General features: G+C 36.2%; 2 protein-coding genes across 5 annotated transcripts; one reads left to right on the forward strand and one right to left on the reverse strand.

Annotated features, from left to right (window-relative positions):
* Positions 1-2,550: 2,550 nt before the first annotated feature.
* Positions 2,551-5,611, reverse strand: ATPsynC (ATP synthase, subunit C). Of its 4 annotated transcripts, none has more exons than XM_028170349.2 (4): positions 5,470-5,611; positions 4,931-5,005; positions 4,235-4,421; positions 2,551-2,939 (listed from the first exon to the last, which is right to left on the reverse strand). In XM_028170349.2, the coding sequence occupies exons 2-4, from the start codon at positions 4,973-4,975 to the stop codon at positions 2,776-2,778; spliced, it is 396 nt and encodes a 131-aa protein (XP_028026150.1). In that variant the 5' UTR covers positions 4,976-5,005; positions 5,470-5,611; the 3' UTR covers positions 2,551-2,775. The 4 variants fall into 4 exon arrangements, with proteins under 4 accessions (XP_028026150.1, XP_028026151.1, XP_089584238.1 ...); XM_028170350.2 differs by having other exon boundaries at positions 5,361-5,475; XM_089728112.1 differs by having other exon boundaries at positions 5,367-5,470.
* Positions 5,607-11,331, forward strand: LOC114239920 (juxtaposed with another zinc finger protein 1). Its single transcript, XM_028170348.2, has 5 exons — positions 5,607-5,919; positions 6,225-6,413; positions 7,524-7,632; positions 7,787-7,933; positions 10,319-11,331. The coding sequence occupies exons 1-5, from the start codon at positions 5,820-5,822 to the stop codon at positions 10,767-10,769; spliced, it is 996 nt and encodes a 331-aa protein (XP_028026149.2). The 5' UTR covers positions 5,607-5,819; the 3' UTR covers positions 10,770-11,331.
* The last annotated feature ends 1,442 nt before the right edge of the window (positions 11,332-12,773 follow it).

Raw genomic sequence — 12,773 nt, forward strand, 5'->3', positions numbered from 1 at the left:
GTAGGTGAGCTCACGGGGCTCAAACCGGAGTGTTGCTAACACTGACCCTAGCAAGAGCAGTGCTTCGCAGAATCTACCACCGGATCGTAAACGCGACTCACTGACTGTGTCTATGGGTTAATTTGCTCGTCCCTTCGTCGCAAGCGACGGGTTCGACGAGGACGGTGACCGGTGCTTGTGGTGCCTAAAAGCACCGTTAATGGATCGGGAGGATCCGTAATGTCAATCCGTAAAATCAAACCAGCAAAATTATAAATTGCATAATTACTGGTGGTAGGACGTCTTGTGAATCCGCCTATTTCTGCCGTGAAGCAGTAATGCGTTTCTGTTTGAAGATTGGGACAACCGTTGTAACTATACTGAGACCTTAGAACTCATATCTCAAGTGGGTGGCGGAATTTACGTTGTGGTTGTCTATGGGCTCCGGTAACCACTTAACACCAGGTGGGCTATGAGCTTGTCCACCCATCTATGCAATAAAAAAAAATATAACTCGGCCTTCTGTTCGATAAAAGTCAAGGATATAAAATTATAAATACTGCAGAGCGTTACAATTTTTTTCATATACCTTGCATAATCGGTCCAGTTAAAGATAGCATCTATTTTCATGTTATTAGAATTCTGACGTCATTCCTCCCGTATTTAAGATTGTTTTATTCGGGGTAGCATTACGACGTTATATTCGTAAAAGTTTAATATAATTGCAGTTGGGAGCCCTAAGGTGAACGACAAATACATCTTTCTTACCATTCCCCCCTGACAACTGTGCATCTTACTCTAATACTGTTTTGTATATATTCCAACTAATCCCAAGCACCACCAAAAAGACCGGTCGTGCCCTGCGCTGCATCCAGCGGATCCCTATGTCCTGTAGTGGACCTCTATGAGCTTATAGAATAGTACATACCGATATTTCAGTTTTTATAATACTGAGGTAGATAGCATTTCGTATTCATACTATCGATGCTTTTAGGCATTGTAAGCAGTGGTTGCCGTTTTCGTCGTCGGGTTCGTCGTTAAAATTAACTCACAGACCATTGAGTTTCTCGCCGGATCTTTTCAGTGGGGCGCGATTCTGATCCGGTGGTAGATTCAGCGAAGTAGTGCCCCTGCTAAGGCTGTATTAGCTAGTCGCCATGCTGAGCTCTATGAGCCTACACGCTCGGTGAAGCTAGGATAATCCTTCTCTAGGTTACTAGCTCAAGCAGGCAAAAAAAGTGTTCCATTTTGTTTGAAAAGTGATCGATACCAATCCTTTGAGATCATTTATAAAAAGTGTCTCAATTCATCCTGACATATGTATATAATTTATGCTGGAGCTGATTTAAATGCAATAACTATAACTGCGCCATACGTTGGAAATACACCCACACGGACCCATTTATTTCATTGCCCACGGTCTTTAAGGTGTAAAATGGGTACTGGGGCGCAGATACCACATAGTTATTATATGTAATAACGGCGGTCTCTTGCCTTTCATACCGAAATGTACGATTGCTGTGCGGCAGGGATATGCTATGAATTGGTATCTATCCGTGAGGCCTTTCAACAAGACCTACTATTTATCGTGCTATCACTTCTTCACTAGAGCGTGATAAACTACTAGATGTAATTTTAATGATCTGCCAAGTTAATACTATTATTTTTATTGAGATTGCGTTAGGCGCAACTTTCCTGGATGAGCAGTTACCAATCCATGTTTAACTACGAAAAAGTATTTTTCCGAATTTTGTCGTCTCTGTATCATATTAAGTTTTTGGGTGGGCTATGAATATATAAAAATATGTGGCAGCACTAGAGTATTCCTGAAATCTGCATTTAACTCGAGCGCCTACGAATACTGTTTAAAATATATATATGGTAGTGCATAGGTACAGCTCTTTGGTTCATTGTTGTATAGCGTATCTGTGTTATGACGTAGCGTATCTAAGAAAATCTAACAAGATCTAGTGTTTTTACCATTACCAGAAATCATTAGGTTCTATTAATTCTCAGAATTATATATTTTAATTTGAAAGTTATGAGAGGTTTTCAAAATCAAATGTTGCAGAGATTGGGGTCTTCTAACATATCTGGGTGCCTTGGCTATCGTTCTAGCAGACTAGATTAGCTTAATGGAACCACTTGTCTAGTTGGACTATTTAGTTCAAAAATGACTATTTTATTTGATGGTATAATAAGCGTTTAGAAAATCACTCGCTTTATATTAAATAGAGCTATTTGTATCGAGAATTTCGTAACTATATTTATACTATTTTTGAAGTTAGAATGCAATATACCGGGTAACAAAGGTCAATAAAGAATTAATACTTTGTATTTGGTATGTATCATTTAATCGCCCTAAAAATGTACAATACAGATGCCGACACTCTCGAACAGATAACTCCCATAACAAAACCCGATGTCAATACTCACGCGAAATACACGAGATTAACTGGCTTCATTTTTATATTGTCATCGAATTTTGTAATGTTCGTGCACTAATGCTTAACATGATTTTAATAATAACAGTCTACAAAGTCAGGAATAGAAATAACTGCAGCATCAACATAATGTTTACGTACAACATTTTATTGCAGATTTTTGTTTATACTACATAATTAAATAAATTGCATTCCTGTTGACGCGCACTGTAGGTGTAACACACATCAGTCCTTGCATCACTATGAGGGTGAGGTTTCCAAACATTCGATTCCATGGCTGTCCACTCCAGATAGTATACACTGAAACCTCATATGTAGGATGGCAGTAGTAGTGTTCTTAAAAGTAAATAGCTTAGAAAGCGAAGAGCAGCAGGAACGCCATCATAAGACAGAACAGACCCATAGCCTCAGACAAGGCGAAACCCAGAATGGCGTATGAGAACAACTGCTGCTTGAGGGAGGGGTTCCTGGCATAGCCGATGATGAGGGAGCCGAAGACTGTTCCAATACCAGCTCCTGAAATTTTAATGGTGATGTAAGTAATTTGTTAACAACAACACAGTTGTTTAACCCTTTTAGTGTGAGCTTTTAAATATTTTGCCGCAATTGCTAAAGGATTTTTGAAATGTACATTTAAAAAAATTAACAAAATACCAAAATCAATGCTAAATTCATAGTAAAATCTTTTTAAACAGTTATTTATAAATGTCATTAACATATTAACAACCCAATGCAAGCTAAAACAAGTCCACACAGGCACAGTAAGTGTTCAACAGTCAGTATTCTGACACTCCACACTTTATACACATTAATAGTCTATCATCGACGGTTTGCGCTCAATGGTTTGAGATTCCCTTTAAAATATTCAGTTTTAGTCTAAACTACAAGCATTAGAAAGCAATCTCACCTCTGTGATCTTCATGGTTAATATTAAAATTGCACACAAAATCATGCAGCATATACAACAAAGCACTTCCATAATATAAAATATACACTGTACATAAACAATAAAAACATCTAAAAGGCAAATAACATCAGGAATGCAATCATAAGACAAAACAGTCCCATAGCCTCAGATAGTGCAAATCCCAGGATAGCATATGAGAATATTTGTTGCTTGAGTGAGGGATTGCGTGCATAGCCAATGATTAAGCATCCAAAAACCACTCCAATACCAATACCTGTAGGATATAAAGTATGTTAGTGAATTCGCATTTTTTTGTTAGTTTACCAATGATTTGTATTTTTATACAATGATCAATTGAACTATCTAACATTTATTTTGTGATTTTTTTTTTTAAATATTTTGAAAATTAGTAAACTGATTAAATTTTTTATGTTATTCTGTTAATAAATAGTATCTCTTTTATATTTCTCATCAGATATTCTTATAAATATCTATTGATGAGATTGTTATCAATAATGACAATGTAAGAGAAAACTTATTACATAAAATTAATCTAAGTTGGTTTGAATGAGTTTCATTTTAAACTTCTAAAATGTTATAAGTTTAACATTATACCTCTATACCAATCTCTTAGGGTACAAGATTGAAAACTTATATGCATGCAAGCAGGGCTGCAATCTGTTGTCTCTATCTATACATCTATTCATCAAATCGTTATGTAATCATGGGAGTGGTCTATTCTTTTATGTTGGCATAAATCTTTTTAGGTACCTTTTAAGATCAGAATTCCAAATGAATTTTATATTATAATACAGATAGAATTATTGCAGAAATAGCAGGGGAATAATTCAAAGCACCACAACCACGAGCATTATACACATGCTTAAAAATGAGAATAACATACCGGAACCAGCTACTCCCACTGTCGCTGCACCAGCACCAATGAATTTGGCAGCAGAGTCAATGTCCTTAGTGACCGATGTGGTCTGGAAGGACCGCACTGCAGAGAGCTGTGTAGGGACAGCAGGTACCATCTGTGTATGGGTGGGTACTGCTGCAAGTGGTCGCACCAGTGCAGAGTTGCAGAAGATCTGTAAGAGTGTTTAAATGTTATACTGTACAGAACACTATAACAGACAACAATTAGCAAAGAAATACTGAATTGAAGCACTAATAGATCACAGTCAATTCAATAAGATCCAATTCTGTCACTTGCTATATATAACGGATTACATAAAAAAAATACTGCAATGCACCAATTATACTTATCACATTATACAAATATTTTGTCATAAATTAATGTCTCCTATTACATGATTATAATTTTCAGATTAGACAAATCTTTAATTACTCAACACTAAATATCGGTTTATGTGGTTATATAACTTACAATCATGAAAAGCGTTCTTTCGGGATATTATCGGTTTAAATTTATGGAGAGTACATTTCCAAAAATTAAACAGGCGATTATTAACATTATTAAAATCAACTACAAGGTCAATTTAACATCAGCTGATGGGTATGTCAAGTTAACAAATCTCACTGTGTAAATTTCGTGAAAAGATTTAATAACAATCAGCAATATAATGATTATACTTACGGCAGACCTGGCTGCAGGGGCGATCAGTCTGGCGGCAGACAGCATTTTGTTTTTATAAGGTGCGGCGCGCGACAACTGAAATAAACCGTTAAGCTAGAATTAATTCAATGCTAACAGTGGTGAGAAGAGTCCCAGAGTGCAGACCCGAATGAGCAGATATTGTATTAGACACTTGACAGTTTGACCGAAGAATTGCAGTTACGTAATTTACTAGCCTACGTAACGAGGACTGAGGTCAATATATCAACACTGTTATGTAAAGATTTAGAACAGTAGCTTAAGGGACGTTACTTTAGGGTATTTACAGTATTGTATGTTGTTACTTCGATTTAAGAAGAATTACGGAAAATGGCCGAATTGCCGATATCGAAACTTTGACGGGATTCTTCTATGACAATTTAGAAATTCACAAATAAATATACACACTAACACACACTTTACGACAGTATACGTCGGATTTAACACTCTTTTTGTAACGATGGCTAGTAATTTCGGCACTTTTTCACGATTAGCTTTAGCACAATTTTAGCCGCACTTACCAAAGAACACCGAGAAGGAGGAGACCGGCCTTTGGAATGTTCAATTTCTGAGTGGCGAAATGAAACAGAGTACTAATCGCGCAACGCTATTGGTCGGCGCAGAAAGCAGTTCCGTTAGGCGCCGCCAACTATTGATTGAGGTGCGCGAGTCGTGTATACTTTCAGTACTTTTTAAATGTCGTTTCCTTTTTTTAGTTTAATTAATAATGATTACAAAAGTAAAATAGTACTTATATTTTTACTATTAGTAATATATTAATTATTCAATAACCGAGCCTTTTTTACGGTGACGATAATAGCATAGTATAAAATTAGCACGGTTCTGACACTGACTGTGCATTCGCAGCGACATGGCCGTCTTCATGATTAACATCTGTAAATTTAATGACTGTGGAATTATATTTCCAAGATTAACACAACTTATTGAACACATCGAGGATATTCATATAGGTAAATAGAATTATGTAATTATAAATGTTATGTAAAATTTTAAATCCTGATTTGATTCCGTAATTTTTGATACTCCCATTTTGCGTCTTATCAAGTCCTCCATGTTGTCAGTACTGAAATTAATTTTTGCGTCAATTTTAAATAGGTTCACAATAACATTATTTACATTTATGTTTATCGTTTTAAATGTTTTTCACTTTGTAAGGAATAACTAAAATTTTCAGTTCAGTTATTATTTTATAAATTGTTAGTTAAGTCAAATTGTAGTTGTCAGTTGATTAAAGCGCAGTTACTTTTTTCAATAGATTACGATCCGGAGGTGGTAGAGCAGAAAGAGGCTTCCCAGCCGTCATGCATCCCACTAAGTTACATTTTGAAATATATATCAGAAGCGTCAAGACGCGAAAATCCCAATGCACCTCCTGTTCCGGAGGTCCGCCGGCGTTTACTCTCCGCACCCAAAACACCATCAGTGCGCAGCAGTACACCCACAGGTGACTGATATACTAAGCCTGATCTATTTATTATTTGCACGATTTGCACGATAATATAATTGACATTATAAACACCCAGGGGTATAAATAATAAAAAAGAAAACGTATAAATTGCTAGAAGCTAGAGCCTGTCCTGCAGCCCACTGAGTTTCTCGCCGGATTTTCTCAGTGGGTCGCATTTCCAATTCGGTGGTAGATTTTGCGAAGCACTGCTCTTGCTAGGGTCAGTGTTAGCAACACTCCCGGTTTGAGCCCAGTGAGCTCACCTACACGTCAAGGCGAAGCTGAAATAGCCTCTCAAGGCTATCAGCATAGGTATAAAAAAAAAAAGTGTCCTGCATCTATACGCGTTAAATTTAATGGTCTACCTATATTTTCCGCATACATGAGCAACCATGAGCTATTTAAAAATTAGGATAACCGTTATTCCGATGCATTTGAGACCGCGACCTTATTTCTCGAGGTGGACAACACTATATAGTAAGAAATAAATAGGCACGCAGTAGGTACAGACGATTATATAGTTATACGACTTCTTACTATTTCCTACTTTATGTTTATTTAAAGGGTTACGGTTTTAATTATACTAGTGGCCGTCCAGTAGTCGAAATTCGGCTATAATTATTGATCTAAATTATAAGTTTTAACATTATGATAGCTCTATTTTCAAAGACTACTTCTATGAAAACAGATTTCGCCAAGGCTACACTATAGATAAGTAATATTAAAAACAAACAATATTAATCTATTTGCAATTTGACCACAGATAAATAAACAAAAGAGTATACATGCGTGTGTGTAAAATACATGGTAGTGTGTTTAATGTTTTTTTTATTGATGTATGTATGTATATATTTATGGATTATTTGAAAAAAATTTGATTCTGCTCTCCTTCTCTATATTCTCTTTAAGTGTGGGAAAATTTCATACTTCTCCGTCCGCGCAATTTTCGTAAAAAGGGGTTTAAAGTTTTTGTTTCACATATTAATATATCTATATATCATCGTAATATACCTATGGCGTTTATATATAAGAATGTTTGGGTTATGAAAGAAAATTAACGTAATGAGCTCGAGAAATGAGATTTGTCATCTTAAGAAATGCTTGCAGGAAGTGAAATGGACGAAGACGAGGCAGGTACTCATTCAGAAGACAGTAATGACTCTTGGACAACGGTAGAAGAGTACAGCTCTGAGTTCATATTGCGTTACGGGATGAGGTATGATTTTGTATTTCGCCTTAATAAAAATGTACTTAGAAAAACTCGATGTCACTGAAATTGTATTCTAAAATAATTTATAAATCAAGACCGTGTTTTATTTTTTAAACAGGATATTTTCGGACTGAAGAAACGTTATATTTATTCGTTCTAGAATGAATCCAAACGCCTTGTCCGGGGCTTTGGGTCCTGTCGCTCAAGAGAAGCCATTTGCTTGCCCAGTACCTGGCTGCAAGAAGCGATACAAGAACGTCAACGGCATCAAGTACCACTCTAAGAATGGTCACAAGAAGGACGGCAAGTGAGTAGAAACTAAATACAAACTTCTTTTTTCCGGTGGTGTAATGTGGAAATATTTTAAGCACTATTCCATGTGAAATTAGGTCCAATTTGCATTAAATTTGTTCCCCTTTTGCATAATAAGTTTTCGAATAGTGCTATGCAATATTGAACTTTAAATGGGTTCGTCATTATAGTCGAAATTATAATAATTCAGTTGCCGCACATATCACAATTCGCTCTCGCCCGAAACCAAGTGCCTACCGAAGCTGCATAAATAAAAGCACGTGTAGAATGAAGTAACACAAATATGTAAGAAAACCGTAGTGCTGTCACCTTTGTCGATGTTTTCGTGTACAATCGTTTTTAAAATTTTCATTTTCTATTATATTACCCACTCACCCTATCCCCAAGAAGGGTGACCGGTCGGACCCATCGAGCTATAGGCCTATCGCGATAACTTCCTTACTTTCCAAGGTGATGGAGCGAATAATAACTACACAACTCCTGAAGTATCTTAAGGATCGCCAGCTGATCAGTGACCGATAGTACGGTTTCCGTCACGGTCGCTCAGCTGGCGATCTTCTTGTATACTTTACTCACAGGTGGGCTGAAGCCTTGGAGAGCAAGGGCGAGGTTCTTGCTGTGATCCTTGATATCGCGAAGGCCTTCGATAGGGTCTGGCATAGGGCACTTTTGTCGAAGCTACCATCTTAAGGAATTTCCGAGGGACTATGCAAGTGGATCGCTAGCTTTTTGAATAGGCGCAGCATCACGGTTTTTCTAGACGGTGACTGCTCTGATACCATGACCATTAACGCTGGCGTTCCACAAGGTTCGGTGCTCCCCCCTACGCTTTTCATCCTGTATATCAATAACATGCTGTTTATTAATGGCATGCATTGCTATGCGGATGACACGGGGGATGCGCGATATATCTGCCATCAGAGTCTCTATCGGAGCGTGGTGCAAGAGAGACGATCAAAACTTGTGTCTGAAGTGGAGAGCTGTCTAGGGCGAGTTAGAATCTAATCCGTTGAAGACACGTTTGCGCAACATTATAATTTAAGTAATTACTAGTGGCAGGACGTCTTGTGAGCCCGCATAGGCAGGGACGTCTTAAACTAGGATGGGGCTCTCGGGCACACAAGAATTTGAGGTCCTTTTGGAAAGTAAAAAAAGCGAATTATAATAACATTTTTTTACTGAGTTTGAGACCATTTATTATAGGTAATCAAATACAGTATGATAAAATATGTCATTAATGATATTAGAATGCGGCTGGTTTTTTGGTTACGATTTCGATAACTGTTTCTTTCGGGATTTCTGTTGAGCAAAATCTTCTATTATAGTCATGTATATGCCTTGTAAATACCTTATAATTACTGATTTGTCAAAAAAGTGTACTGTGCCCGACAAAAATGTTTTGAGAATAAACGTGTGAGAGAAATTGTCGGTCTTTCGGGGCCCCCTGAGAATCGGGGCCCTGGACACGGGCCCCGTGTGCCCTTATGGTAAAGACGGTATTGCGCACAGGTGGGTACCACCACCCTGCCTATGTTTGCCGTGAAGCAGTGATGCGTTTCGGCTTGAAGGGTGGGGCAGCCATTGTATTGTAAAAACTGGGACCTAAAACTCATATTTTAAGGTGGGTGGCGTCATTTCTATGGGCTCCAGTAACCACATAACACAAGGTGGGCCGTGAGCCTTTCCACCCATCTAAGCAGTAAAAAAAACACACTGTTTAGTCTCGCATTTATTTATATCATTAGATTTAAATATTATTTCGGATAAGGAGAATAGTTTGAGGAAACGAAATTCGCGTCTGTTATCATGTCCGCTATAAAGTATAGAGTTAAATCGATTTGGCAATGTCTAGACAATACCCGATGTTGTCAGCGCCTGGTCTGTTCAGTAAAAAGCGATCGTCCGCACCAAAGAAGCGTTTGACTCCGCAAGAATACTTTTGGAAGAAATGGGTACAAGATAAACGCTAGTATTAAATACTTATTACGCACCTAAATCTTTTTGGATTATCGATAGTGTAGTTCATTGTTATTGTCGCCTTGCTTTTCCTAACAAGGAAAATATGTACCAAAAAAAAAAAAAAAATGTTTTTGTCGATGATAATAGAGTACTTAGATTTAAGTATATTATGAATAGTTATTTCATTTGTAACTAGTGAAACCTGGACACGCCATCTGTTTTACGTTGATGGAATTGTAATAAAAACTTGGCCTTAATTGCCTGTACGAACTATGAAAAGTCAACATAGCAATAATAGGATGAAATACGCACATATGGATTATATTATGAGCAAACATACAGTCATTCATTTTATATATTGTTGGATTATTTGTACTGTACGAAATTAGTATGAAATCTGACGAAGGATCGTATGTTTTAGGGTAAGAAAGGCGTACAAATGCCAGTGCGGCAAAAGTTACAAAACCGCCCAAGGATTTAAGAGCCACTCCATATCGCAACACATCGCCAATAGCACAGTGCTGGCGGTCCCATCAGAGCTGGTCCGGCCGGCGCAGAGAATGCCCGCCGTCGTGGTGACGGCGTCGGGCTCTCGTCCGCACCACGGCCCCGAAGGAGCTGACGGCAACAAGCTGGTTCGCATCTATGACACACTCAAAAACAAAGATCTCTCATCGTTTACCATCACTAAAAGTAATCTCGGCATCAATGTCCTATCGAAGCAAAGTCATTTACGTCACGGTCTTCCGTCGTCTCACTCCCCGCCCGGTACGAGTCTCGTAGAGAAAAATATCGACGCTTATACTAAAGTGACGGTACAGAGCGCCCAACAGGTTTACGCACAGTCTTTCACTAATGAGACGGCCAATTAATTTAGAACCTTTGCGATCGAAGCGAATTCAAAACGAAGGTTCGAATACACAGTTCCTAATAGTTTTGTTTTTGTTCCGACTTATTTAGCTAACGTAGGTACATAGACTATAGAGGTCGTCAAATGTATTATTGCTTACATGAAATTTATCTTTCATAAAATTTTCTAGCACAAAAATGTTCTGTAGTAATGCTCCGCAATTTATTTATTTTCACGTTGACATTAGATTAGTTGTATTTATTTTAGTATATTTTGTGATTGTTGTTAATATTTATTTCATTTATTTGCATGTTTTTTTTTCATCTGTGTTTAGTCTATGGAAAAGGCTGTGGGAGAAATGTTTAATTGGCGTAAACGATTGGTTTATAAAATCGATCCATTTGTAGTTTAGAGTTGGGGTGCGTTCCGATATACATGAAAATATTTTCCTGTGGCAATAAGAGAGTGGGACGGGAATGTTTTGTTCGCAATTTTTTTTTGTATGAACGCACGAAGTGCACCTTTTAAAATTCAATACGAAAATTTTCAGTATCGAAAGTGTGTTTTTTAATAAAAGATCTTTCTAATCTTCTTCTATTTTTAACAAAAGTCTTCCTAATAGTAAACAAATGATAAAAACTTACTAACAGCAATAACTTACTAGGTTCCTCGAAATTATAGTTTTAAAAATTCTTTTTAAAATATTTTTGATTCTGGTAACAATACTTTTTTTCTCTTCGTGCCATACTTTGTGGCATGTACTTAAAATTATCTATCAAAATCGCTTTAGATTTATAGATAAACGTTGTAATCACACCTACGGAATAAATTATTTAAAAAAAAGACAAAAAAATAGTGAACCGCACTTAGTATCGGTATGCTACAGTAATGAACGTTAATGTGATAAAATAAAATAAAATAAAAAATACAAAAAAATAAGCTTAACTGCATAATCTAATTTTAATACACACTAAATGTATACATATAAAAATGTCATTTTATGTCACGTGTGTATTTTTATTCAGTGCCTTTTTCTTTTATATTGTGGTAAATTATATGAAGTGCTTTTTTGTTTTGTTGGTAAACATTTTATAGTTTTCGTGTTTGAAAAAACAAACAATTCTTACCAATGAATTAAAAATATTTAATACAAAATTTTCATTTTGCGCAATTGGCAATACAGAAAAAAGATTGTCACACACACAATGCCCATCACTTAAGAAAATATCCATGTAGTGATTAAAATCGCAGAGGTACGAGTATTACACAAAATAAAAGAAAAATGAGTTTTGTTTTAAAAATAAAGATTCTCATAAAAATGAAATGAAATTTAATTTAAGAACCGTTTGACGTGTGCTTAATTTTTTTTATTGCGTAACCAAAGTTTTTAGAATATAAGTAAACACTCATATGTAATGCTTTACACGAGCGTATAATGATAAAATTTAATTTTATGTCAGTGGTTTGAATAAGTTTTAGATTATTTAGATAAAAATTAATGCACGTTCTAAAAATTAGTCTCATGTCGTTTTACATACTTTATATGTTTTGTCCGCACTTGATTTGTATTTTTTTGTTACTAATAATTGAAGGATTAAAAAACAAATCTCTCAGGAAGCCAAGATTGTTTTGATTGAAAATAACAATTGGGAATAGGGAGTGTAAAGTTGGGACCATCTGTCCCTTTCTGTTTAACAATTCGATCACAGTACTCTTGGAATATCGAGTATTGTGTTTAATAGCGCTGACGAAATTTACGAAGTATTCAAAAGGATTATTTATTTATTTTATTATTTTATTTATTTTATTATTTATTTTATTAATTAAACAAATCTAACGAATAGTGGTTTTAACTTCAACAATAACCACAAAAGGCGTCGTCTATTTCATGTTTGGCAAATAAAATTCTTTGCGCATTTCTGTTGCAAAGCAGTATTTCATTCTGTGTGCTTAGTGCGAGTTTTTTAACGTTCTAGATAACGTAAAAGTTAGCTCATATTTGTATGGAATGGGATCGTTCGCCTAC

This window comes from Bombyx mandarina, chromosome 06, assembly GCF_030267445.1.
Source record: "Bombyx mandarina strain Sakado chromosome 06, ASM3026744v2".
Taxonomy (NCBI): Eukaryota; Metazoa; Arthropoda; class Insecta; order Lepidoptera; family Bombycidae; genus Bombyx; species Bombyx mandarina.

Coding starts and splice junctions, on each gene's coding strand:
- LOC114239920 (XM_028170348.2), top strand. CDS start 5,820: ATGGCCGTCTTCATGATTAACATCTGTAAATTTAATGACTGTGGAATT. Junction 5,920..6,224: donor CATCGAGGATATTCATATAG/GTAAATAGAATT, acceptor TTTTTTCAATAG/ATTACGATCCGGAGGTGGTA. Junction 7,633..7,786: donor ATATTGCGTTACGGGATGAG/GTATGATTTTGT, acceptor TATTCGTTCTAG/AATGAATCCAAACGCCTTGT.
- ATPsynC (XM_028170349.2), bottom strand. CDS start 4,975: ATGCTGTCTGCCGCCAGACTGATCGCCCCTGCAGCCAGGTCTGCC. Junction 4,422..4,930: donor CCCCTGCAGCCAGGTCTGCC/GTAAGTATAATC, acceptor ACACTCTTACAG/ATCTTCTGCAACTCTGCACT. Junction 2,940..4,234: donor AGTGGGAGTAGCTGGTTCCG/GTATGTTATTCT, acceptor TTAAAATTTCAG/GAGCTGGTATTGGAACAGTC.